Source organism: Balaenoptera physalus (genome assembly GCF_965194825.1).
Source record: "Balaenoptera physalus genome assembly, chromosome: 1".
Lineage (NCBI taxonomy): Eukaryota > Metazoa > Chordata > Mammalia > Artiodactyla > Balaenopteridae > Balaenoptera > Balaenoptera physalus.
Window position 1 is genome coordinate 19,694,732 of NC_138882.1, and position 26,951 is coordinate 19,721,682.

Sequence of the window (26,951 nt, forward strand, 5' to 3'; positions counted from 1 at the left end):
TTCATTCATTCATTCAACACAGCACAGCATCTCTTCTGTGTTGGGCCCTGTGCTAATTAAGTGCTGGAGATACAAAAGCAAATAAGCCTTCAAAGAGCTTAGTTTATGCACATAACCTTGTTGAATGCTGTACAAAAGAAAACTATGAAAAATGTGTTATTTCTCTTCCATATTGGTATAAAAAGTACCTGACTCAATTCACAAATGACTCATAGGATCAAGAGAAGACAGCAGGAATTTGGATTTCCTGCCCCTGCAGAGACCCAGTTATCTCCTTACCGCGCAATTCAAAACAATCCAGGAAGAGAAAGACCTTGAGAAATACCTTCTTTTTACAAAATACTTGTGTTCATGACAGTTTACCCATTTCTCAATGCCTCTGACTGGGGAATTTCTATTAACAAGACAGAAAGAATATTTAATCAGGCATCTCCCGCTATCACAGGAATACATTTCCCAAAGAGGTCATAGTACAAACGGAGGTTAAAGGAAGGTGAAACAGAACTGACTCAGATAGGTTAAAGATGTTTCTGAAGGCTGGTCTAGAATTCTATTTATAATCCTGTAAGAAAATGCATTCCAAATTCTAGTCAACTTAAAAATGGGAAACATTAAAAAAAAACAAAAACGGAAATATCTGCAAATTTGGTACTACCCTTGTGGCTATTTCTACTCAGTGCCAGTGCTATAAATTTTGCAGCCTCCTGACTTATGCTGAAAATCATTGGATACTGTTTTGCAGGCTGCTATTTGACAGCTATTATTGTCGACTGTTAAAAAGTGTCAGAATCTCAGCACTTTACCAAGGTTATTTCTTATGCCCTCAAAATATGCAAGCAGGTCAAGCACATTCTTTTAAAAATAAAAGAAGTTTATACTGAAAAAATAGCTGCTGAATGTCTGATAAAGTTGCCGTTCATGTACAGAATTTTGTTCAGGCAGTCCTGAATTTTATTCAGTTCTATGAGGGATGGTATTCTTCAATCCACATCATCATCAGTGTATTTTAACTGATCATTGATCAAGGTTGTGGATGATCACAGCAATGTGTCTATCATTTGAGAACTCTGCACTGTTTAATGTCAATACGGAACACTTACTGTAAAACCTTAAGATCTATAAATTTCTATGTACTCAGGAAGAAATAAAACTAATTTACTTTTTGTTATCCAATTATGATTGTCACTTAGAATAAATAGATCAAAATCTCCTATCGGCCAAGGTAATTTGAAAGTGCCAAGCTCTGGTATGACTTAAGAGGTAAGTCAATTTAACAAAATGTACTATAGCGTATGGACACCAGGACATACAACTTCTTTAGGGTGGTCAGGGTCCAATGTAAACATTCCAAAGACCCCACGAATCACCAAATCACATAGGCATTGGCATTTACCCAGTTCACCTAATGAGCCAAGTGGCAATCACTTCAGTCAAAGGCTAGGCTATAAGTTATGGGGTAATTTTAAGCGTTTTTTTCCCCTCCATATATTAAATAAATAAGTAGCAACCATCCAACCTCCAGAAAGCAATTCTTTAAATGACACTGTCATCAACTGCCTGTATCCTTTATTTTGCTGAAGTCCAATTCAGCAACACTGATCAGAATATTAAGAAAATGGCATCCATGTTCATTGCCTTTGTAAAACCAGAGTTACAATCTCTTCTGCAGATTCCCCTCTCTAGGTAGCCTTAAAATCTCTGCAAGGAAGAGACTAAAATAATGAATTAGGGATGACTGAAGTTTCAGGGTTGACCCCATCCTGAAAACGTGAGGCAGATCGTCCACGGATCACGCTCTGAGGAACACTAGCTTCAAGGATAAATTTCAATGCCAATCTAATAATCTGATCGGAAATCTCCTTTTTTCCTTTGCCTGCCCTCACCCTTGTTTCTATTCTTTCACTTCAGTTAGACTCTTCACTCACTGGTGGGCAGTCTTTAGCAGCAGTCTCCAATAAAAATATAATGCAAGCCACACATGCCATTTTAAACTGACTAGTAGCCATAGTTTAAAAGTAGAAACAGGTAAAATTAATTTTAATAATACATTTTATCTAATATGATATAGCCAAAGTATTATTTCAATATGTAATCAATATTAAGTTAGTCATGAGATATTTTACATTGTTTTTTTTTGATCCTAAGACTTCAAGATCTGACACGTATTTTACACTTAGAGCACATCTCAATTTGGACCAGACGTGTTTCGAGTGCTCCACTGCACATGTGGCTCTTGGCTACAGTCTGAGACAGCACAAGTCTAGAACAACTATTAGGTCTCTGGTATCAGGTTGCCCGGTTTGATACCCAGCTTTACCCCTGAAGAGTCATATGTCCTTGGGCGATTTAATCTCTTCCCTCTCAGCTTCCTCTTTAGCAAAATGGAGTTAACAACTGTATCTACTGATACAGTTACAAGAACAGTGCTTGGCACATATACACCCTTAATGGCTGTTAAAATGATTACTCTCCAAATACAGCATCCCCATTCCTCATTCTTACTCTCTGCCTTTGCCTATCCCATATTTGTCAACTAAAATGCATTCCCATTTGTCTCCACCTCTCCAAAGCCAACTTCTCCTTCAGGACTCAGATGAATTCTTCATGACGTTTTCTCGAACCCACCAATGATCTTGTGAAACCATAGCATTTGATTATATTTTTCTTTCAGAACTTAATTATAAACTGCGTTGGGTCATTTATTGCATTGTTAACTTGTTTATCATAAATGTACATCTTGTCGATACAATTAACCATTAAGCCTTGGAGGACAGGGAATACGTATATTGTGTGTGCGTGCAAACTCTTACACACACACATGTATAAGTATCTTCAAGGGCACTATAAGTACGAAGTAAATATTTATATCCATTTAGAATATAAATAAAATGACCTTCTCACCCAAATGCTTCCCCATATATCCCTTTATAGGGATCAAAGCATCAAGATTTAAATTAATATATTTAAATACAGTAACCAAATCAAATGTTGATTCTAAACCTTTTACATTTCCAGAGAAATACAAAAACACTTTATGTTTTATAAATTGTATATACTCAGACTTTATATCCCAGATCAAAACCATCTTTCAAATAAGCTTTCTATATAAAATTATAAATATATATATTTTGATAATTCTCCATTCCATTCAATTTTAGATAGTAAGAAAAAAATTAAAAAACAATTCTTAGCTTTAGTTTTGATTAAGAATAGGAAAAATAGAGTATTTTTGTTTGAATTCAAGTCTAAGTGGCAGAATTTGACTATGTAAAAAAAGATCCTCTAGAAATACAGTTCAAAATAGTTGGCCTGATATGGATTAATGGATCTTTTTATTTTATAAACACACACACATATACAATGTATATTTCTACATTTCAAAACAACACTGTGTCATCACTTTAAAAAGATCCTGCATCAATAAAGGAAAACCAACACATTCATTCAATTAAGTATGACTTTCAACCTAATTTTTTGGTAGGCTAGAAAAAAATAATTACAAAGAACACTGAGTCCCCAGATAAATTACCATACCATTTTAAAGGCAAAAAAAAAAAAAGAGAGAGAAAAGAACACGCACGTCATTCTTGAATTCTGTCTGTATTCTATTATGCAAATATTCTTTTTGCCAATAGTGAATAAAACAGGTTATACTAAAAACAGCTAAAATAGCAAATATTGCCTATTGGAGACATCTAAAAATAGATCATGAGAATGCTTCCCTAGTCTTGTTACTTTAGTGCTATGACCATGTGCCAGATGCTTGCTCCTAAAGCAGTCATTTTACGACTACATTATATCAGGACAGCATCAGCTATAAGCAAAATATTTCAAAGGTTCATGTTTTAACTGGGCTTTCCCACCTCATTTCCTGTTCAACTTACTGAAAAAAAAGGCATTTCCAAGTCCAAGAGACAGTTCTGCTTAGTTTTGAATCTGTAACTTTTTTTGGGGGGAAGCGGGGAGCAAACCATTCTTGAGGGGTGAGTTTCCTTTAAACTCTATTCTTTTCACATTCTTAACCATTTTTCCTTAAAATTCACAGATAATCAAGGATTGCACTGAGGACTCAATTTAAGTCTTTCAAGAAGTTTGCCAGTTTAGATTATTTTGTTAGTCGACCTCATCTGCTGAAATTACCTTTCACTCTTATTTCATACCACACCTTGAATCATACTTGCTCTCTATATAAATAAAATTCCTAAGCTGATCTCCAACCAACTTACATGATATAGAGAGAAATAAAAACAAGCAAGATGAAGTTACAAGTAACAGTAACAAAAAGCAACTACCTCTTCATTGATTAGTAACTTGACTTTTCAATCCTTAACTTTTTTTTATACCTATCACTGAAGAGGACTATTTTGAACTGTCTAGAATAATTGGTAACATAAACATAAACTCTTGTTCTTACCTTATCAAGTTAAATGTTTTGCCTGAGTGAATAAAACCAATGACTTTAAAATATATTAGTAAAATGGAACTACAACTCCCTCTGGAGAGAATTTTTTCCCTGAGGAGAGTAGATTATACTAGTATTAAAAAACTGTTCAGTTTCTCACTTGACAAATTATAGTCATTGAAACCTTCAAACTATAGAGAAAACACTGTAATTCAATCATCAAAAAATTACAGATGTCTTTTTTAGGGACATTTCCAACGAATGAATTATTCTGCCAACAAAAGCTTAAATGAGAAATTCAACTTCTGCTTTCCATAGGTCTATTTAATTTAAAATATACATTATTCTGATTTGCTTCTGAACAGTCTGTCCTCATAAACTGAGTACTGGTTTTTCATTTAACAAGAACCTGAAGCTACAAAGGAAACTGAATTCTAGAAGTGGGCAATTAATTTGACAGTATTTACTTTTTCCAATATGAGTATGTCAAGATCAAAAAGTAAATGAGAAACTGAAATCCTTAAACGTTAGGAAAAGGAAAACTTAATCTCCATGGTCTAAGAAAAGATCTTATTAGCGCTGAAGCAAATTCACTTCCGTTCTTCTAAGACAAGAAAAAAACAGAGATAATGTACTTGTTTCTATAAAGAGCACGAACCTCTAGAACCTATGACTTGTAAATAATTCAAGGGGCGCAACAAATTTTAGTTGGTTCTTCTTGGCCAAGGCACAGAAAGCATCACATAGCAATACAAAGCCAAAAAAAAGACTAAAGAACAGAGAAGTTGCTTAATTTCCTATGCCTCAGAATTATTAATCTTTTTCTATTTCTACGGAAATGGAAATGGGAATATAAATTTCAAATGAGCATATTCCTTTCAGCACATAAAAATATGCAGCAATCTAAAATGACGAGGCCATCCCATTTTCAGTAAGTAGGAGTTTCTTTCAAAACACCATGATTAAATCGGACTAGGTCTATAAGGTCCCTTCCAGTTCTGGAATTCTAATGACTCCTGTTGTCAAATAAGTGGCCTCCTGTATCACAGAAGAAGAAGAATGTTCTGATAATCCATTCACAAAAGGACAGAACTGAAAATATTTTTAAGCAGAAATAGAGTGTATCCTCCTGCTCTAAAGTTTAAAAACTAAGCATGCTTCCTTTGCTCAAAAACCTAAGAAATCTTTTAGACCTATCTTGACAAAAGCAACAACAAAACAAAACAAAACAAATCTGTAGACTTGAAGAAATTTAATATGCCCTATTCTTATTTCTACTCATTTTATTTTTCAAAGGAAGTCACTAAGGGCAATAATATATTATGTATATTAGATAGAACTTATATAATTCTTTCCTACCACTTCATAATTATGTGTTATTGATTTATTATATCCAAAGCAGCATAAAATAATGTGAGAGAATGTAAATGAGGGTGAAGGTACATAAACACAGCTCACCAAAGCTAATTTCTGCATATTCTAAAACCAATTCAGTATCTTCCTTCCTTCCTTCCTTCCTCTATTAGAACAGTTTAATATTCAATTATTGTCCCTGTGAGAAAACTTGCCTTATATTTAAGCTAAACTCTTGCAATACAGGCTCAATTTTGCTATTACTTGCTGCTTTAAAAAAAAATACAGATAAAGTCTGATAATTATCTTAGTATCACACAAGAACCACATTTCATTTATCAGAAGAGCAAAAGTCAAAAAAACTGATAACACAGAGAGATGACAAGTAAGTGTGTAAATGGGCACTTCTGTTTACCATGGATAGGAATGAACCTGACCAATTTTGAGAGTAACTTGGCAACTATGATCAACAATTAAAATGTGAATTTCTATTATTCAGCAATTCCAATTTCAGAAATTTACATACAGAAATATTAGCATCATGGGTAAAAGCATATATAAGGATGCTTACTGGAGCATTTTCTTATAGCAAAAATATTGGAAATAATCTAAATGTTCATTGATAGGGGAATGGTTAACTAAAACCTGGTAGAGTCTTCATTGGAATACTGCACAGACATTAGGAAAAAATGCTATAGAGTTATATATACAGCTTGAAAAGATGTTGACATTAAATTAAGTAAACCAAAAAAGCTCCAGAATATACATTTTACAAGAATGAGTCCATGATATAAAATTTAAAATAGATAAATAAATACCCAAGCAGTATGTGTGTGTTATTGTCTCAGCGGAAAGTCTGGAAGATTCTCACTAAGGTAGCACTTTATAATAGAACCTCCTGTAATGATGGAGGTGTTCTTTATCTGTGCTGTCCAATTAGGTAGCCACTAGGTAGGTATATGTGGCCACTGAAATGTAACTAGTATGACTGAGGAACTGAATTTTTATTTAATTTCTATTAATTTACACTTAAATTTAAATAGCCACATATGGCTAGTGGCTACTATACTGGACAGCATAATACTAAAGTTTTAACATTTGGAAGGTGGGATGTGAGTAGCCAGGAGGTAGCTTATACGTCTGATTTTATATACTTAAAAAAAATAAAAAGAGGCAATGTGATCATGGGTAATTATCTCTCTCCTGACCTGAGATTCTCTCTTCTGAGGAATTTATATGTGAGGCTTATGCTCACATGATACAAAGAAAAGTGATCTGTGTTCAAGGGACTGTTTCTGGTCTTCTTTTCAAAGGAGGAATATGGCATGGCAGACACCGTAGAGTTTCAAGGATTCCCTCTCATGAGGAAAGTTCATTTAGGGTCTCAAAAGTCCCAAATGATATTAGCATAGTAGTCACTCAAAAATACTTGCTGTCTTATAGTTCCAGGATTGTCACTGTGTAGACCATTAAATAACATCAGAAGACTACCAAGCTAAGGAAAAGATTATCTCCCCTTTTGGGAGATACTGCAAAGGCCACCCAACTGGTCATTCCATTTCCACTTTCACCCACCATTCCCATTCATTCTCTTCTTTGCTGACAAAGGAAGGTGTTTAAAATATTAACCTGGTTATCCTGTTTCTCAGCTCAAATTCTTTGCATAGGTTGCCACTGCTATAGCTAGCAAGTTTCAAACTCCATCACCACTGCTAATGCCTTAGTCCTGTCTTTACTTCTGAAGGCCCTGATCTGGACTTGTATGAACATCTCCCAAATGGTCACCTACCTCTAGCTTTGAACTACCCAACCTTTTTCAGAGACCCCAAATCCATTTCTCTGCAACTCAAATCTTGAAATGTTATACTTTTGCTTAAAACCACCAATGGTTACCCTCTGCCTATAGCAGAGATTCCCAGTAAACTGCAAATGGGTTACAGGTGAGCCAAGATATTGATCCTCTCAGCTCTCAGGACAGCCAAGTAGGGCCTGGGACTACTGGAACCTCTAGCAGGTCACCTCCCACCATGAACAGCTTTGTTTTACATTTTATGACCCATTTCTTTACTACCATACTAATTTATATACTTTTATTATGTTAAAAACACATAACATAAAAATTATCATCGTAACCATTTTTAAGTGTACAGTTCAGTAATGTTAAGTATATTCACACTGTTATAAAACAGATCTCTAGAACTTTTCCATCTTGCAAATCTGAGACTGTAGAACCCATTAAACAAGACCCCTTTTCTCCCTCTCCCTAGTTCCTAGTAACCACCATTCTACTTCCTGTTTCCGTGAATTTAACTACTTTAGATAACTCATATAAATGGAACCATGCATTTATCTTTTTTGACTGGTGAATATTTCACATAGCATAACGTCCTCAAGGTCATTCGTGTTGCAGCACGTGATATGATTTCCTTCTTTTTAATGGCTGAATAATTTTCCGTTGTACGTATATACCCCATTCCATTCATCCATCGATGGGCATTTGGGCTGCTTCTACTCTTTGTCTTTTATGAATGTCCCTCTATGATCATGGGTGTGCAAATATCTCTTCTAGACACTATTTTCAATTCTTTTGGATATATACCCATAAATGGGATTGCTCATATAGTAATTCTATATTTTTATTTTTGGAGGAAACTCCATAATGTTTTCCATAGCAGTTGTACCATTTTACAATCCTACCAACAGTGTACAGAGTTCCAATTTCTCCATATCCTTGCCAACACTTGTTATTTTCTGTTGTTTTTGTGTGTTTTGTTTTGTTTTTGTTTAATAGTAGCCAAGCTGGTGATTCTCATGATTAGTGATATTGAGTATCTTTTCATATGCTTACTGGCCATTTCTATAACATCTTTGGAAAAATGTCTATTCCAGTCTTTTGCTTGGTTTTTACTTGAGTTATTTACTGTTGTTGGGCTGTAGGAGTTCTTTGTATTGATATATTGTGGATATTAATCCTTTATCAGATATATGATTTGCAAATATTTTCTCCCATTCTGTAGGCTGCCTTTTCACTTCATTGATTGCAGCCTTTGATTCACAAAAGTCTTAAAGTTTGATATAGTCCCATTTGTCTATTTTTGCTTTTGTTGCCTGTGCTTTTGGTGTTATATCCAAAAACTCACTGCCAAGTCCAATGTCATGAAGTTTTCCCCCTATGTTTTCTTCTAACAGTTTTATAATTTTAGGTCTTATATTTAGGTCTTTAATCCATTTTTTGTTAATTTTTGAATGTGGTATAAGATAATGGTCCAAATTCATTCTTTTGTATTTGGATATGCAGTTTTCCCAACACCATTTGTTGAAGAGACTGTCCTTTCCCCATTGAGTGGTCTTGACACCTTGTCAAAAATCATCTGATCATATACACAAGGGCTTATTTCTGAGCTCTCTATTCCATTATCCTATTTGTCTGTCTTTATGCCAGTACCATACATTTTTGATTACTGTAGCTTTGCAATATGTTTTGAAATTAGGAAGTAGAAGTACTCCAACTTTTTCCTCCTTCTTCAAAATTGTTTTCACTATTCAGGGCCTAGGTCTCATTTTTATGCATGCTATGATGAAAAAAAAAAAAAAAAGATTGGGAAGGACAGCCTTATAGAATGTCTTCAAACTTTTTGATTATACACACCCCAAAAGAGTTTTTCAGTAATATGTATCCCTTGCACAAAAAATGTAATTTCTGATATATTAAACATGGATGTTTCAATATAGATTTATATCATCCTTTTAAATTTATTCAGTAGATTCTAAATACTACTGAGAAATACTACCCACAAACACCCATTTAAAAAATATGATTATCTTCTCTAAGAGTAATTTTATAAGTCCTTTTTTCTCCTTGAATTCTTATTTCCATTCACTTCCTCCACAGAATGCTATTCTAATGTAATACAGATATGTATCATCAGTCCAAAACTTTCTCTGCAAAAACAGATAAGAACGAAGAAAAAGCAGTTTTCTTGGGATCAAAGGCTCTAAGTATTAAAAGTTTTCTTACTTGACTTATTGCAATTATTATTAGAAGCAGATAACTGAGAAAAACAACATACATTATCACAAATGTTGACAAATAATTACTAAACATAAATAGCAAAAATTATTTGGAAGTCTCTTGTTAAGATGGATGGGGGAGTTTACGGTGCCTTAAAGGGGAGGTTTTTCTTAAATGCCTTGGGAGCAACTTACTATAATAATATTTAAAATGTGTGAGAGGTGAGCCTTTGTTTAGTAAACAGGAGAAGGTAGGGTGGGAAAGTAGGCACTTATATAGGTGCATCTGGAAGCTGACCTGCTTAAAACTATCTGTTCCCAAGTAAACTTTAGCAAATTTCCCTGTAATCCCCAAGGTATTCTTACTTCCTTGCTATTGCATAAAATCTAAACTCCTCTGCCAATCTCTGCAGCTTTATCCCACCATATCCCACTCTTCCACCAGAATTTACTATCTGCATCTTTCTGAACCCCATGCTGTTTCACATCCCTTGCCTGACCATTTTCTCTCCACCTGATGAACCTCTATTAAACTATTAAGACATGGTGAAAATAACAGTTCCTCTTGAAGACTTTCCTGAGTCCCCTAAACAGCGTGAACTAACACTCCTTCATTCTCCAACTATCACGTGTCAAATTATAGCATAACACCTCTAACACTCATTTACTGGCTGAACACTCCTTTAGGAGAGGGACCTATTTTATTTACCTTTAAGACTACTTTGTACACAGTAGGTGCTCAATAAATATTAGCTGAATAAAGGAATTAGACTGTTCATGTGTCAGTTTTGTCACTGACAAAAATTTATCTCTAAGATCCTCTTCCAATTTTAAATAGCTAATGAAATCCAATACCTCTATAAATTTTCTGAAATTCCTATAAATATTCTACTTTCAGATTACTTTTCTCTCCCCACTATGGTCACAAACAAAAGAAAGCATTTTCACTCAGTATAAAAAAGTGGGTACTTTACACCATTTATAATATCCCAAAGTGATTCCATGATTTTAGGTTATCCTAAAAAGCATACTTTTCTCAGTGATTGGACAAAAACGTGACTTTAATTGATGACTCCAAGGTAATTCTCTGTATGCTTTATCTTCTTCTATCTTTCTGATAAAAGAGGCAAGAGGGAAAGCTGCTCTACCTCATTAGTATGGCAACAGAAAATTATTTTACTATTAGGTAAATTAATAGATCCACAATATTATGATACCTAAATTACCTCCAAATATTTTGATTCTCCCTCTCTGTACATGTCGTTCTTTCTTTCCTTCCTTCCTTCTCTCCTTTCTTTTGCCTAACTCAATTATAAATATCAGACGGCTCTGGTATAGAAATCCAGTCTCCCTGGAAATTATGTCACTGTAGGCCAGGTTGGGACCCATACTATTGCCCATCTCCAAAATTTCAAAGTATGAGACCAAATTTTATGTCTAAATAGACAGCACTAGATTGAGTAGAACCAATTATAAATATTTATCACTAATGTAAACACTGGGAAATAGTAGGGTTCAAGACCTCTTTTAAAGCAATAGAAGACAGTCTCATCTTACAATTGATGATACAAAGTAACGTAAAGTCATACTGTTATTCTCTGACAATTCAAATACAGAAGAGTAGTATTGAGATCTGGGTGCCCAGGTACTAGGTCTATGTCAATGGCAGCTATCCACATTAAAATTAAAAAATTATTAAACTAATAGATAAGTCTTCAAAATTATCAGTTGCCTAGGACAAATCATGACAAGTAATTGAGTTTTCTTTTCTTTTTTTTTTTTTGGTTTTACATACCCTCTAGAGATGAACGGGTATAAGAAATTAAAATTAAAGAAGAAGAAATTAAAGAAATTAAAACTATATAAGCTAAATAAAATGATCTCATGATTTCTACTTCCCAATAAAGTAATCATTTACAACACTAATAAAGTGAAGAAAAGCAAAGCCAAACACCACCATAACTTCATTTTTACTCTAAATTTTCACCCTCACAAAAGTTTAGGTTCAGGTTTTCTTAATGATGAGCTCTTTACAAAGCCTGATGTTTTGTAAAAGATGGCCTGGAGTGATTACTGAAATCTGTAGTCCTAGTCATTTCAAGAATTCCAAGTAAACCATCTACAATAGGACAAGCTATTTTTCTGATTTTCATTTCTGAATTAAAGCACCATTCTAACTGTAAAATACAGATTTGGCAAAGGGGCTCACCGGTTAAGAGGTTCTTTCTCCATTTTTTTTCTGCTTGAATTGCTGGTAGCCACAATAATACCAACATACATATGCTATGATTTTATTTAAAAGGGTAATAAATTAAATCATATTTGCAAACCCATAGGCATATTATGAATTAATCTAGATGTTTGGGGCATGACTATATTCCCAAATGCCTGGATCAAGTTCATAGCCTAAGGCTACCCTTCATTGTGTGACCTTGGACAAGTATTCAATCTGTTGGTGCCTAACTTTTAGCATTTATAAATGTGCCATACAATGTGGTAGCCACTAGCCATATCTGACTATTTAAATTTAAATTAATTAAAATTAACTAAAACTAAAAATTCAGTTCCTCAGTAGCGCTTGCCACATTTCAACAGCTAGTTCTGGCTAGAGACTCCCATACTGGACAGTATAGACTTGGTGATGAAAAATAAACAAGATGAAATGATTTCGAGTAACAAATGAGAACAAGGGAGTAGGGGTGACTGTTTTAGATTAGATGGTCAGAAAAGGCCTCCCTGAGATGTTGAGACTTGAACAAGATGCACCGAGCACGCAAGGATCTGCACAGAATATCCAACGCAGGGACAAGAGCAAGGGCAAAGGCCTCAGGCACGAATGGGCTTGACTGGTTTAACAACCAAAAAGTGTGTTTGAAGCGTAAGAAGTGAGGGGAGAAGAGTATGAGGTGCAAGAAGTGGCAGGAAGCAGGGCCTCAAGGGCCTTGTAAGCCATTTGAGAACTTCGGATTTTATATTAAGTGCAATTGAAAGACAAAGAGGGTTACAGAGAGAGGACTGTTATGATTAAATTATGTCTTTAAAAGTTCACTCTGACTGCTTTTGGTAACTAACTATAAGAAACCATTAAAATGTCTACAAATTACATGAAACCATTAAAAAGTCTACAAATAATAAATGCTGGAGAGGGTGTGGAGAAAAAGAAACCCTCCTACACTGTTGGTGGGAATGTAAATTGGGGCAGCCACTATGGAAAACAGTATGGAGGTTCCTCAAAAAACTAAACATAGAGTTGCCATATGATCCAGCAATCCCACTCCTGGGCATTTACCCAGACAAAACTATAATTTGAAAAGATACGTGCACCCCTATGTTCATAGCAGCACTACCTACAATAGCCAAGACATGGAAACAATCTAAATGTCCACTGACAGATGAATGGATAAAGAAGATGTGGTATATATTTATATATACAATGGAATATTACTCAGCCATTAAAAAGAATGAAATAATGCCATTTGCAGCAACATGGATGGGCCTAGAAATTATCATACTAAGTGAAGTAAGTCAGAAAGAGAAGGACAAATACCACATGACATCACTTATATGTGGAATCTAAAATATGACACAAATGAACATATCTACGAAACAGAAACAGACTTACAGATATAGAGAACAGACTTGTGGTTGCCATGGGGGGCAGTGGGGAAGGAAAGGACTGGGAGTTAGGAATTAGTAGATGCAAACTATTATATATAGAAAAGAAAGAAAGAAAAGAAACCAAGAGTAGAAGCAGGAAGATCTGTTAAAAGAAGACTAGTGCCATTGCCCAGGTGAGAGAAGATGGTGGCCTGGACCAGGCGAGTGGGAATGGGATAGAGAAAATGTGTCCATGCTCTACATCCCCTGTCTACAGTCCTGTGTTCACCATCCTTCACAACCTGGCTCCTTGAAATAGGCAACTTCACTTTTTAACTCCTCAGTATCTGGTAAATATGCTTTCTGCCCCCAACCCTTCCACTGAAGCTGTCCTAAGGTCCCAGTCACCTCCACCTTCCCAAAGCCAATGAGCCCTTTTCCATTCTAGCTGACCTCTGCTGCATTTGCAACTGCGGACCACTCTTCCCTTCATCAAATCCTCTCTCAGTTCTGGGGCATTACTCTCACCTGGGTTTCTTCTCTTTCTGTTACTCTTTCTCAGTCTTCTTCCCATTAATCTCTGTTTGGCTCTTAAACTTCAGTGCTCCTCTATGGTTACATCTTCAGTCCTGCATTCATTTCACTATATTCATAACGCTTGAGACTGACACGTTTTGCTGGTAACTCCCAAATTAATGCCTCTGGCCCAGGGATACTAAGTTTTACACCTGTTCTACTGGACTCACTGCATACATTTAAAACTGGACAAACTGCAAACATTTAAGATGAAAAAGGTCCAAAACCTGCTTCCTTCATTCCCCTTCATTAGAAACCTTTGCCCGAGCCAAAAGCCAAAGGCATCCTCAACTCCCTCTCTCTCACCAGCTACAACCCCTAGCACCAGATCTTCATTAGGTCCTGTAGATTCTACCTCCTTAATATCTTTCTAACCTACCTCCTGCTCTCAAATCCTGCTGAAGCTACTTTAGTTCAAGCTCGCATCACTTTTGCATGGATTATTGGAATAGCCTCCCAACCAATTTCCCTGCTGTCTATCTCTCCTCCACACTGCTGTCAAAGCACAAAACAGGTATTCAAAAACTTTGTTGATTACATTAAGTACAAATCTGACCACGTCATTCCTCTGCTTAATGTCTTTCAGATGCATCCCACTCCTTTCAGAAGGCTCGTGATCAAGCTCCTTATTACCTTTACAGCTCACCCCCCCCAACCCTTTCCCTCATATTCTCCTCTTCAGCCATTCAGCCTTTCTTAGCTCTCTAAATAATGCCATTTCAGGCCTCCCTTCCTCTGCATATGCTATTACCGCTCCCTTATTCATCTAACTACTACTTCAAAGGTAGGCCTAAGTACCTCCAATTCAAGGAAGTATCCCCTAGTGCCATATAAATAAATATATATATATATATATCTCAATCACGCTGTATTGAGATATATAGAAATTAACAAGGGGTTAATTTATTTGTCCCAGCAAATTATAAGCTCTTAGATGGCAGAGACCACCAATCTTATTTGATTTGCAGCACTATTGACTGGCACAGAGTAAATACTCATAAGTAGGTCTGATTTGATATCTTCTAAATTTTAAAAAAGGGGAGGAGCTTAGTGGGCCTTTCACCACCATTCCAGTATAGCACAAAGTAAAAGCACTATACTACAAAGCCAAATGTGCTTTGGACATATGGCTTTGTAGCAGAGTGGAAATATGAAGAAATCAAACACAAAAAAACACACCGTTTCCATAGGAGAAATGTAGGAAATTCTGAGGAACTATGCAGTAGCCAATAAACCAGACTTGGGATTTTATACTACGTGGGCAAGTCACACTGATGATAAAAACAGGCGGACGGTTTCTCATCTCAATAAAGCAAATTAACTTTTCATGGCCATGCTACTGTAACTTTAGTTCCTGGTGCGGATTCTCACTCCCTGACAGGTTATTTTCCTTAGTTGAGAGCCGTCTACTCGCCACCTTAGGAGTCCCTCACTTGTCAATCACTTATTCTCTAAATGTGAATGGGAGGAAAGGGGATGGAAGAAGGGAGAGTGTGGGCGATGATAAACTCTATCGGAAGGGGAGGCAGCAGAAGGCCACAGTCCCAGGCATACAGGAGCGTAGGGGTTGAGGCAAAACGAGGCTAGAGCGCTCACAGCTGGCAAGGAATGGGGAGGAGGATGCGACCGCGGGGCAGGCAGAGTGTAACAGGGGACCCCGGGCTGGAGGGAGGGGAGATGGAGGAGAGACAACTAGTTGGGGGTGGGGAAGTGGGATAGGCAGAGACCAGATGAAGCAAGACGCAGTGTTTGGCCAGAGGGCGGAGTGGCTTAGGCGAGAGGAAGACAGCAACGACGCAGCCAGGACGGGCGGAGGCGGCTTCAGGACGAGGAGGGCAAGGGATCCGCGTAGAGAGAAGAGAGGCGGCGCGGGGGCAACTAGGAGCCGCGGGGTAGAAGGGGCGGAGGGGGTGGGAGGCCCGACGCCGCCGAGCAGGTCCCGCGCGCGGAGGCGGGGAAGGGAGCGGCGAGGCGGGGGCACTTACTGGGATCCCTCCTCACGGTGCAGCTGGGGGTCTCCTCCCGCAGACGAGGGAAGAGGAAGTCCCGGGCGGCCTGGAGGTCCTGGAAGGTGCAGAACTGGACAATGGAGCAGGCCATGGCTCCGGGGAACCCTGTTCGGGCATTCACCTTACCTCACCACGCCCTGCCCCCCGCCACCCCGCCGCTGCTACAGCCGCCACCGCGGAGCCTGAAGGGCTTTAGCCACGCAGGGACGGGGAAACCAAACCGGAAGCTGTCAGCACCCTCGGGTCCGCCGCCCGGAGCACTGCGCATGCGCGGGACCGCCCAGGCGCCCAGGCTGCCGCGGCCCGGGTCACGTGACCAGCGGCGGCCAGCGGGGGGTCTAACGTCGAAGCGGAGGCTGGGAGCCGGCTTTAGTCACAGTTCTGCTCTTGCACCCGGGATTGATCCCTTTTATTCATTCTGGCTGTTAGCCAGAGATGATCTATTTGGACGTTGTCCGCGCCGGCCTTTGAGTCATTTAACCAAGCTTCTTGATGTCCTACTATTGGCATGATCTTGATATTTCCGAGAATAATCCCTGTTAAGCTACTGGCAGGCCAGTGGGGGACAGTATCATGCAAGTATCTGAATTTGAAAAGATAAATTTCCCTTCTGGAGATCAGCCCGCTCAAGCCTAGCTTTAAATGCTCCTCCTGTAAATCCTCTTGTCATCCTGTGCACGCCTAATATAGTACGTGTTATACTGTATTGTACTCATGTTTTCGACATGCATTTTTCCCTTTCATTCATTCGTTCACCCATCCATTCAACAAATACATTCCTCCTCTTTTCTATGTCAGTCACGCAAGGGCGTTGAGTATAAAGCAGAGAACAAAAGAGATGAAATACTTGTTCCATGGAGCTCAAAATTCTAGTGGCTGACACGGGTAGTAAGCAATTACTTACTCACCTATTTAACTCAAATTGTGATAATGCCAGGAACGAAAGAAGTAAGTTCAAAGTGCTGTGACAACATAACAGGGAACCTCACCTAGTTGTTTTTTGTTTGCTTTGTTTTGCTGGGGTGGAGGTGGAGGGTTGCCAAGATCAGGAACAGACTTCATTATAAGCTCCTGAAGGTTGGGATGTCATTTCATGCCCTTTATATCCTGTGTATAGCACAAGACGTGGCACATAGCTCAATAAATATTTGCTGGAGGAATAAATGGAATGTGTACATAAAGTAAATAGAACAACCCGCTTCTTTTACAAAGAACTATATATTTTTTAGAGTATTTTTCCACACATTGTCCAATTAGGTAGTCACAATGCCATCCTGAAAAAGTGTGTCTTATCTCATTTTTTTAACGAAGAAATTTATCTGTGTGTCTCTGAGAAGACTCTTTAAGTCCATTTAAATGATTTTTCTAAAAAGTAAAAACCAAAAAAGATAACATTCCTTCTTGATCTTGTAAGGGGTCACATGGCACTTAGATCTGGATTATGTAAACTGTCAATAATATGTCATTTGATGTACAGTCCTCTGTCTCAAAAAACACTTATATAACTGTGCCTGGACTTCTAACTGGCGGAACACTTCTCAGAGCTTTCTGAGTTGCTCTTCCCGGGTTATAATACTGAAATGTGGCTCAAATAAAATTTTCCATTTCTTTCTTAGATCAATGATTAATTTCTGTTGTGCAAAGGAATTATTTTAATGTTAGCATAAAGAAATGTAGACACTCACAAGCTTTCCAAAGGAAACCTAAAGTGGTCGTCTACTTTGTACAACAGAAAAATGGGATGGAAATAAATTGAAGGCAAATAGATGAAGTCCAGAGCATTCATTTCTGTCAGATCTGTGTGCCCACTCAGTCCTAATAATATAACAACTGTGATTTAGTGCCCAGATTCCTACTTCATTAATTCCTGTTTCTAAAGTAGAATGATTTTCACAAAATAAGATAATTTCTATGTTATCAGATGAACAGGGACCAGTTCTTTACTTCTAAAATATATGGTTGGTTTAGATGTGCTACAAAGTTCCTTCAGCATCAGAGAGCTATAATTCTAAAATCAAAGCCTGTAGAAAAGGCAAGCTTTCACTGCTTCCTTTTTCCATCTGAAAAAATGCAATGCTTCCTCAGATCATCCAGCCCTGATGATTAAACCGTAAAATATGGCATCAAGACCAAACTAGAATAAAATTTAGATTCTTAGTTTTACATGGTGACTAAAGAACACATGATATTTTTGGAAAGGACACAGTGTCATTCCTTGAAAACCCTTCAAGTTCCTATTCAGGTAAATGCATTTTGTGGAAGTAACTGCCTTTGGCTGATTCAGCTGGTCTTTGTTCTGCCCTGAGGCATTCATATCTCTTGTGTGGCGGACATTGAATTTCATTACTGCTCGGTTTCAATGGTGAAGTCCCTGACTTCCTTCCAAGTAGTATTGAAAAGACTCATTCATGAATGTTTTTAAGGGCTTTAAATACCCTTCACAGAAATTACCTCATATTCATGAACTGAACTCTTCCCCCCGGGGAAGTTCTAAAGCTGCAGCGGGATGCCTCTGGAGTTCTGCTGCCATGGTTTCTGTGGAGCGTGGGAGGATTGTGTTACACAGTGAATATCACTAACCACACAGCCATAAGGAAGCACATTGCAGAAAATGTGCAGGCTTTCCATATCCCAGCCTAGACAGTGTCTCTCTAAGGTGTGACTTCAGAAGCTAGGAAGAGACTGTGACCAAACAATCGCAAGAGGGGACTGATGTGAACTCTCTCCGATATCTGTTATTGTCACTTAGAGCATGGATAACTGTCTTTAAAAGAGAGATACTCACTGAGCATTAGAGGCTTGGCCTTGCCAGTCTTTAACAGCAGCCAGAGGCTGAAGGCTGAAGGAGAGACAGGGTGGGCAGCAAAGTGTGAAAAAAAGAGCAATGAACTTGGAGTCAAGAGACCCGATTCTGTCCCAGCTAGGCCTCCTAATAGGTCACATGAACTTGAGCAATTCATATCACCTTGCTGGGCCTTAGTCCCTTGAGCTATGAAATGAGAAGGATGGAGTCTGAAGTCCATCTCAGGGATGTGTAGGTTTTGGTAAGAAAATGGGAAGGAAAAGTTCTCGGCGTTGGAGTTGCTCAAAAGGACGGGTCTATGTAGACACCCTAGTAAGGGGCCTGGGTGGGCAGGAGTGAACAAGAGGGCACTGAGCATCTGTAAGTGAAATAAAGGAGAGCGGAAAAAGGGAATATCTGGAAGCACTGAAGCCTTATGTCATAGCTGTGCTGAGGGTCGTCCTTGAATTGAACTCTGAATTCTGTGAGCAGAAGCGAAGGCTGTACACAGCTCGTTTTTCTTCAGCAAACATCCACGGAGGATAACATCTATCTTACTACACTAAAGATACTGTTGTGAGCACAGTGAGGTGGTAAGAATGCGTCCTCCAGAGACTCACTACCTAACCAGGGAAACAGACAAGCACAAATAGCTCTAAAAAGCAGAGTGTGATGAGTACCATGGGTGACTTTTTTTTTTTTTCCCCATGGGTGACTTTCGGCGCTCATAAAGTGCTGTGGGAGAAATAAGGGGGAGATTCATTTTGATTCCTAGGCTTGTCCCGTGGAAAGGGAGTAGTGGGGAAAGAGGTATGAAAGGCGATAAACAGATTGGTTCCAGATTAGAGAGAACTTCAAAGTCCAAATACTAGAATCTGAACTTTATTCTCTGTGCAAGGTGTAGCCAATTGAAGATTTTTTTTAGAAGAGGTAGGACAGGATGGGTAGCGGTACGTGTCGTGACTGACAGCAGAGAGACACCTCAAGGTAACGTAACATTATTCTAAATGAAAACTAATGGCAATGAAAATGATTCTGGAGCCAGAATCAATGGATTTTTGGTATATGATTAGGTATGGATGGTGGGGAGGGAAGATGAGACTCAAGATGATATTCAAGTGTTCTGTCTAAAGAACTGGAGAGATGGCAGTGTCATGTCAGCAACCAAGAGGGAGAAGGCAAAAGGGGGAATGGATTTGGGTGCAGATAGGAATAGGCTGAATTCAGTATGGGAGTCATTGAATTCGAAGTGTCTATGGAAGATCTAGGTTAAAACAAACAAACAAACATGCTTTTTATAAACAGAAGTTAGAAACGTGGGATTAGAGAGGCCGATCCACAGGAGTTATATTGAAGGGTGGGGATGAAAGTGTCACTGAACTCTACATAGGGTAAGAGAAGGATTGGGTCCTGGAAACAAGATGGGAGGATTACTTTTTTAGGGGTGCATGGAGGAAGGAGCTCTAGAAAAGGAGATTGAAAAGAAGCAGTCAGAGAAATAAACCATACATAGTAGCACCATGTCACAGAGGCCAAGGGAAGGGAAAGAAAATTTCATGAACAGGTGAACCTACTGTGTTGAATTCAATAAAGAATTTAAGGGCAAGTGAAGGCTGAGAAGAGATGATTGCATTTAGTCAGGAGGAAGTCACAAGTGATTACCCAACTTACAGATCAGCCAAACTCTGTTTTCTTGGCAGAAAATGTGTAACCTCTCTTCAGTAGTAGATTCTTTTTCTAACAGCCACAGAGGCTAGCTATGGCAATCTTTGTCTTTAACTCTGGCTTAAGGAGAAACATTTTAGAAAGAAAAAGAAGGGTTTGTTTTGCTGGCATTTACCACTCATGAAAAAACTAACTTCACTTAACAAAAGCAACATTTATTGCTTTTTTGAATACAAGAAAATATATTTATATTTTCAATATTTTCCAATGTTTATAGTGGGCCAAAATGTACTTTATAATAGCATAAGAAAGGAAGATATTAACATACTCAGCTAAAAAATCTAAGTGCTATAGTGCTTTTAAGTCTCCATCTTCTTTTGTGTGTGTGTGCTATTGATTACTTTTTTTGAGACATAATTGACATATAACATTATATTAGTTTCCGGTGTACAACATAATGATTCAATATGTATATATTGTGAAATGATCATCTCAATAAGTCCAGTTAAACTCCACCACCATACATAGTTACATTTTTTTTCTTGTGATGAGAACTTTTAAGATCTACTCTCTTAGCAACTTACAAATATTAAGTTACAGTGTTACTACACTGTTATTAACTATAGTCACCATGATGTACATTACATCCCCTGTGATTTATTTATCTTACGCCTGGAAGTTTTACCCTTTGACTCCCTTCATCTTTTTTCCCCATACCCCCCACCCCTCCCTCTGGCAACCGCCACTATGCTGTCTAACAGCTCTTTTTTTTGTTTTTGTTTTTTAAAATTTCACATGTAGGTCTCCATCTTCTTGAACTTAATGCATTTAGGACTTCAGGTAAATAAGCCACCATATTTAAAACAATGAGACGACATGTGGAAGAGATTACTAGCTGCCCATTAGCCATGCCCCCTGCCTCGTTTTTTACAAGATAACCCCTATATTACTGGGGCAGCTATGTGCCCAGATTTAAAAGCAAACTACATTTCTCAACTGCTCTTTTTTCTTTTTTAGCTTTAATTGGCCGTTTTATATAAATATATATATATATTTTTAACATCTTTATTGGCGTATAATTGCTTTACAATGGTGTGTTAGTTTCTGCTTTATAACAAGGTGAATCAGCTATACGTATACATATATCCCCATATCCCCTCCCTCTTGCGTCTCCCTCCCACCCTCCCTATCACACCCGTCTAGGTGGTCACAAAGCACTGAGCCGATCTCCCTGTGCTATGCGGCTGCTTCCCACTAGCTATCTATTTTACATTTGGTAGTATATATAAGTCCATGCCACTCTCTCACTTCATCCCAGCTTACCCTTCCCCCACCCTGTGTCCCCAAGTCCATTCTCTATGTCTGCATCTTTATTCCTGTCCTGCCCCTAGGTTCTTCATAACCCTTTTTTTTTTTCTTAGATTCCATATATATGTGTTAGCATATGGTATTTGTTTTTCTGTTTCTGACTTACTTCACTCTGTATGACAGACTCTAGGTCCATCCAGTTCACTACAAATAACTCAATTTCATTTCATTTTATGGCTGAGTAATATTCCATTATATATATGTGCCACATCTTCTTTATCCATTCATTGGTTGATGGACACTTAGGTTGATTCCATGTTCTGGCTATTGTGAATAGAGCTGCAATGAACATTGTGGTACATGACTCTTTTTGAATTATGGTTTTCTCAGGGTATATGCCCAGTAGTGGGATTGCTGGGCCGTATGGTAGTTCTATTTTTAGTTTTTTAAAGAACCTCCATACTGTTCTCCATAGTGGCTGTATCAATTTACATTCCCACCAACAGTGCAAGAGGGTTGCCTTTTCTCCACACCCTCTCCAGCATTTATTGTTTGTAGATTTTTTGATGATGGCCATTCTGACCAGTGTGAGGTGATACCTCATGGTAGTTTTGATTTGCATTTCGCTAATCATTAGTGATGTTGAGCATTCTTTCATGTGTTTGTTGGCAATCTGTATATCTTCTTGGGAGAAATGGCTATTTAGATCTTCTGCCCAATTTTGGATTGGGTTGTTTGTTTTTTTGATATTGAGCTGCATGAGCTGCTTGTAAATTTTGGAGATTAATCCTTTGTCAGTTGCTTCATTTGCAAATATTTTCTCCCATTCTGGGGGTTGTCTTTTCATCTTGTTTATTGTTTCCTTTGCTGTGCAAAAGCTTTTAAGTTTCATTAGGTCCCATTTGTCTATTTTTGTTTTTATTTCTATTTCTCTAGGAGGTGGGTCAAAAAGGATCTTGCTGTGATTTATGTCATAGAGTGTTCTTCCTATGTTTTCCTCTAAGAGTTTTATAGTCTCTGGCTTTACATTTAGGTATTTAATCCATTTTGAATTTATTTTTGTGTATGGTGTTAAGGAGTGTTCTAATTTCATTCTTTTACATGTAGCTGTCCAGTTTTCCCAGCACCACTTATTGAAGAGGCTGTCTTTTCTCCATTGTATATTCTTGCTTCCTTTATCAAAGATAAGGTGACCATATGTGTGTGGGTTTATCTCTGGGTTTCTATCCTGTTCCATTGATCTATATTTCTGTTTTTGTGCCAGTACCATACTGTCTTGATTACTGTAGCTTTATAGTATATTCTGAAGTCAGGGAGCCTGATTCCTCCAGCTCTGTTTTTCTTTCTCAAGATTGCTTTGGCTATTCGGTGTCTTTTGTGTTTCCATACAAATTGTGAATTTTTTTGTTCTAGTTCTGTGAAAAATGCCATTGGTAGTTTGACAAGGATTGCATTGAATCTGTAGTTTGTTTTGGGTAGTATAGTCATTTTCACAATGTTGATTCTTCCAATCCAAGAACATGGTATATCTCTCCATCTCTTTGTATCATCTTTAATTTCTTTCATCAGTGTCTTATAGTTTTCTGCATACAGGGCTTTTGTCTCCTTAGTTATTTTATTTTTTTTGTTGCAACGGTAAATGGAGTGTTTCCTTAATTTCTCTTTCAGATTTTTCATCATTAGTGTATAGGAATGCAAGAGATTTCTGTGCATTAATTTTGTATCCTGCTACTTTACCAAATTCATTGATTAGCTCTAGTAGTTTTCTGGTAGCATCTTTAGGATTCTCTATGTACAGTATCATGTCATCTGCAAACAATGACAGCTTTACTTCTTCTTTTCCAGTTTGGATTCCTTTTATTTCTTTTGCTTCTCTGATTGCTGTGGCTAAGACTTCCAAAACTATGTTGAATAATAATGGTGAGAGTGGGCAACCTTGTCTTGTTCCTAATCTTAGTTGAAATGGTTTCACTTTTTCACCATTGAGAACGATGTTGGCTGTGGGTTTGTCATATATGGCCTTTATGATGTTGAGGTAAGTTCCCTTTATGCCTACTTTCTGGAAGGTTTTTATCATAAATGGGTGTTGAATTTTGTCGAAGCTTTTTCTGCATCTATTGAGATGATCATATGGTTTTTCTCCTTCAATTTGTTAATATGGTGTATCACATTGATTGATTTGCCTGTATTGAAGATTCCTTGCATTCCTGGGATAAACCTCACTTGATCATGGTGTATGATCCTTTTAATGTGCTGTTGGTTTCTGTTTGCTAGTATTTTGTTGTGGAGTTTTGCATCTATGTTCATCAGTGATGTTAGCCTGTAGTTTTCTTTCTTTGTGACATCTTTGTCTGGTTTTGGTATCAGGGTGATGGTGGCCTCATAGAATGAGTTTGGGAGTGTTCCTCCCTCTGCTATATTTTGGAAGAGTTTGAGAAGGATAGGTGTTAGCTCTTCTCTAAATGTTTGATAGAATTCGCGTGTGAAGCCATCTGGTCCTGGGGTTTTGTTTGTTGGAAGATTTTTAATCACAGTCTCAATTTCAGTGCTTGTGATTGGTGTATTTATATTTTCTATTTTTCCTGGTTCAGTCTTGGAAGGTTGTGCTTTTCTAAGAATTTGTCCATTTCTTTCAGGTTGTCCATTTTATTGGCATATAGTTGCTTGTAGTAATCTCTCATGATCCTTTGTATTTCTGCAGTGTCAGTTGTTACTTCTCCTTTTTCATTTCTAATTCTATCGATTTGAGTCTTCTCCCTTTTTTTCTTGATGAGTCTGGCTAATGGTTTATCAATTTTGTTTATCTTCTCAAAGAATCAGCTTTTAGTTTTATTGATCTTTGCTATTGTTTCCTTCATTTCTTTTTCATTTATTTCTGATCTGATCTTCATGATTTCTTTCCTTCTGCTAACTTTGGGGTTTTCTGTTCTTCTTTCTCTAATTGCTTTAGGTGTAAGGTTAGGTTGTTTATTTGAGATGTATCTTGAGGTAGGATTGTATTGCTATAAACTTCCCTCTTCAAACTGCTTTTGCTGCCTCCCATAGGTTTTGGGTCATCGTGTTTTCATTGTCATTTGTTTCTAGATATGTTTTGATTTCCTCTTTGATTTTTTCAGTGATCTCTTGGTTATTAAGTAGTGTACTGTTTAGCCTCCATGTGTTTGTATTTTTTACAGATTTTTTCCTGTAATTGATATGTAGTCTCAAAGCGTTGTTATCGGAAATGATATTTGATACGATTTCAATTTTCTTAAATTTACTGAGGCTTAATTTGTGACCCAAGATATGATCTATCCTGGAGAATGTTCCATGAGCACTTGACAAGAAAGTGTATTCTGTTGTTTTTGGATGCAATGTCCTATAAATGTCAATTAAGTCCATCTTGTTTAATGTATCATTTTAAGCTTGTGTTTCCGTATTTATTTTCGTTTTGGATGATCTGTCCATTGGTGAAAGTGGGGTGTTAAAGTCCCCTACTATGATTGTGTTACTGTCGATTTCCCCTTTTATGGCTGTTAGCATCTGCCTTATGTGTCGAGGTGCTCCTTTGTTGGGTGCATAAATATTTACAATTGTTATATCTTCTTCTTGGATTGATCCCTTGATCATTATGTAGTGTCCTTCTTTGTCTCTTGTAATAGTCTTTATTTTAAAGTCTATTTTGTCTGATAGGAGAATTGCTACTCCGTCTTTCTTTTGATTTCCATTTGCATGGAGAATCTTTTTCCATCCCCTCACTTTCAGTCTGTATGTGTCCCTAGGTCTGAAATGGGTCTCTTGTGGACAGCATATATATGTCTTGTTTTTGTATCCATTCAGCCAGTCTATGTCTTTTGGTTGGACCATTTAATCCATTTACTTTTAAGGTCATTATTCATATGTATGTTCCTATTACCATTTTCTTAATTGTTATGGGTTTGTTATTGTAGATCTTTTCCTTCTCTTGTGTTTCCTGCCTAGAGAAGTTCCTTTAGCATTTGTTGTAGAGCTGGTTTGGTGGTGCTGAATTCTCTTAGCTTTTGCTTGTCTGTAAAGGTTTTAATTTCTCTGTCGAATCTGAATGAGATCCTTGCTGGGTAGAGTAATTTTGGTTGTAGGTTCTTCCTTTTCATCACTTTAAATATGTCCTGCCACTCCCTTCTGGCTTTTAGAGTTTCTGCTGAAAGATCAGCTGTTAACCTTCTGGGGATTCCCTTGTATGTTAATTTTCTCTTGCTGCTTTTAATAGTTTTTCTTTGTATTTAATTTTTGATAGTTTGATTAATATGTGTCTTGGAGTGTTTCTCCTTGGATTTTTCCTGTATGGAACTCTCTGTGCTTCCTGGACTTGATTGACTATTTCCTTTCCCATATTAAGGAAGTTTCTCAACTTCTCTTGACTGTGTGGATCCAAACGATCATGTGCTGGCCATTGAGATGGAGCATAAATTGTTGGAATTATTGGGAGGGATTTCCAGAAAGTTTACTTAAAAGAGGAACAGACAGCTGAGGAAAACTGTTCTAATCTTTCCTTCCCCTTTTTTGTTTTTTTCATGGAATTTGATATTATGGCTGTAGCTCCCACAACCATTTTAGACCAGGAAGTGACTTGAAATATGGCAGAGCATGGAGATAGGAGCTCGGGTGTCCCTTGCTTCCTATAGCTGCCATCTAAGCTTGGACTACCACAACTGGACTTCTTTTATATAAGAAAATAAATCTTTACATGTTTTAGCTACTGTTACTTTAGGTTTTCTTTTATTGTAGCTAAACCTAATGCCGACACAAGAGGAACTTTTCGTGGAGGAAGCTTGGTCTGTTCCATATGTCTTGTTTAAATAAAAGCCTTTTTATTTTCCTGATTATTTTTCTCAGCCTAGCTCAGAAGAGACTAAACCAATTACCTGGATTTGTTTAATTGTTTAAATAATTTGGTTTCATTTGGACATAAAAATATGCTCCAAATGACCAAATATTTCTTGTTTTCCTATTTTTGGCACAACTGAAATAGCTCCTTAAAAAGTTCTATGAAATAAAGGAATATCCCCAAGGTTGTGTACTGGCTGAGTGATAAGTTTCAACCAACAATTTTCATAATGGAAAATCAAGGGCAGGTTAGGACGAGGGGAAACTGTTGGAAGGAGCTGTATTTAAACCTGGGACCCTCAATTCCAAAAGCCGTTGCCTTGGGATTTGTGAGCTAAGATAACTGAGGCTGACTTTTTTTTTTTTTTTTTTCTGCACCGCACAACTTGCAGCCTCTTAATTC

The 26,951-nt window shown here is 37.6% G+C and overlaps 1 protein-coding gene and 1 long non-coding RNA gene across 2 annotated transcripts in view; one reads left to right on the forward strand and one right to left on the reverse strand.

The window, feature by feature from the left end:
- Positions 1–16,207, reverse strand: part of RAB3GAP2 (RAB3 GTPase activating non-catalytic protein subunit 2) — a 92,363-nt gene extending 76,156 nt beyond the window's left edge. Inside the window, exon 1 of the mRNA XM_082426144.1 lies at positions 15,925–16,207. Within this exon, the coding sequence (XP_082282270.1) occupies positions 15,925–16,039 (115 nt within the window). The 5' untranslated portion in view covers positions 16,040–16,207. The remainder of the gene's footprint in view (positions 1–15,924) is intronic.
- The window catches only part of LOC309644669, a 546,086-nt gene that overhangs the window by 426,371 nt on the left and 92,764 nt on the right, over positions 1–26,951 (forward strand). The window lies entirely within an intron of this gene.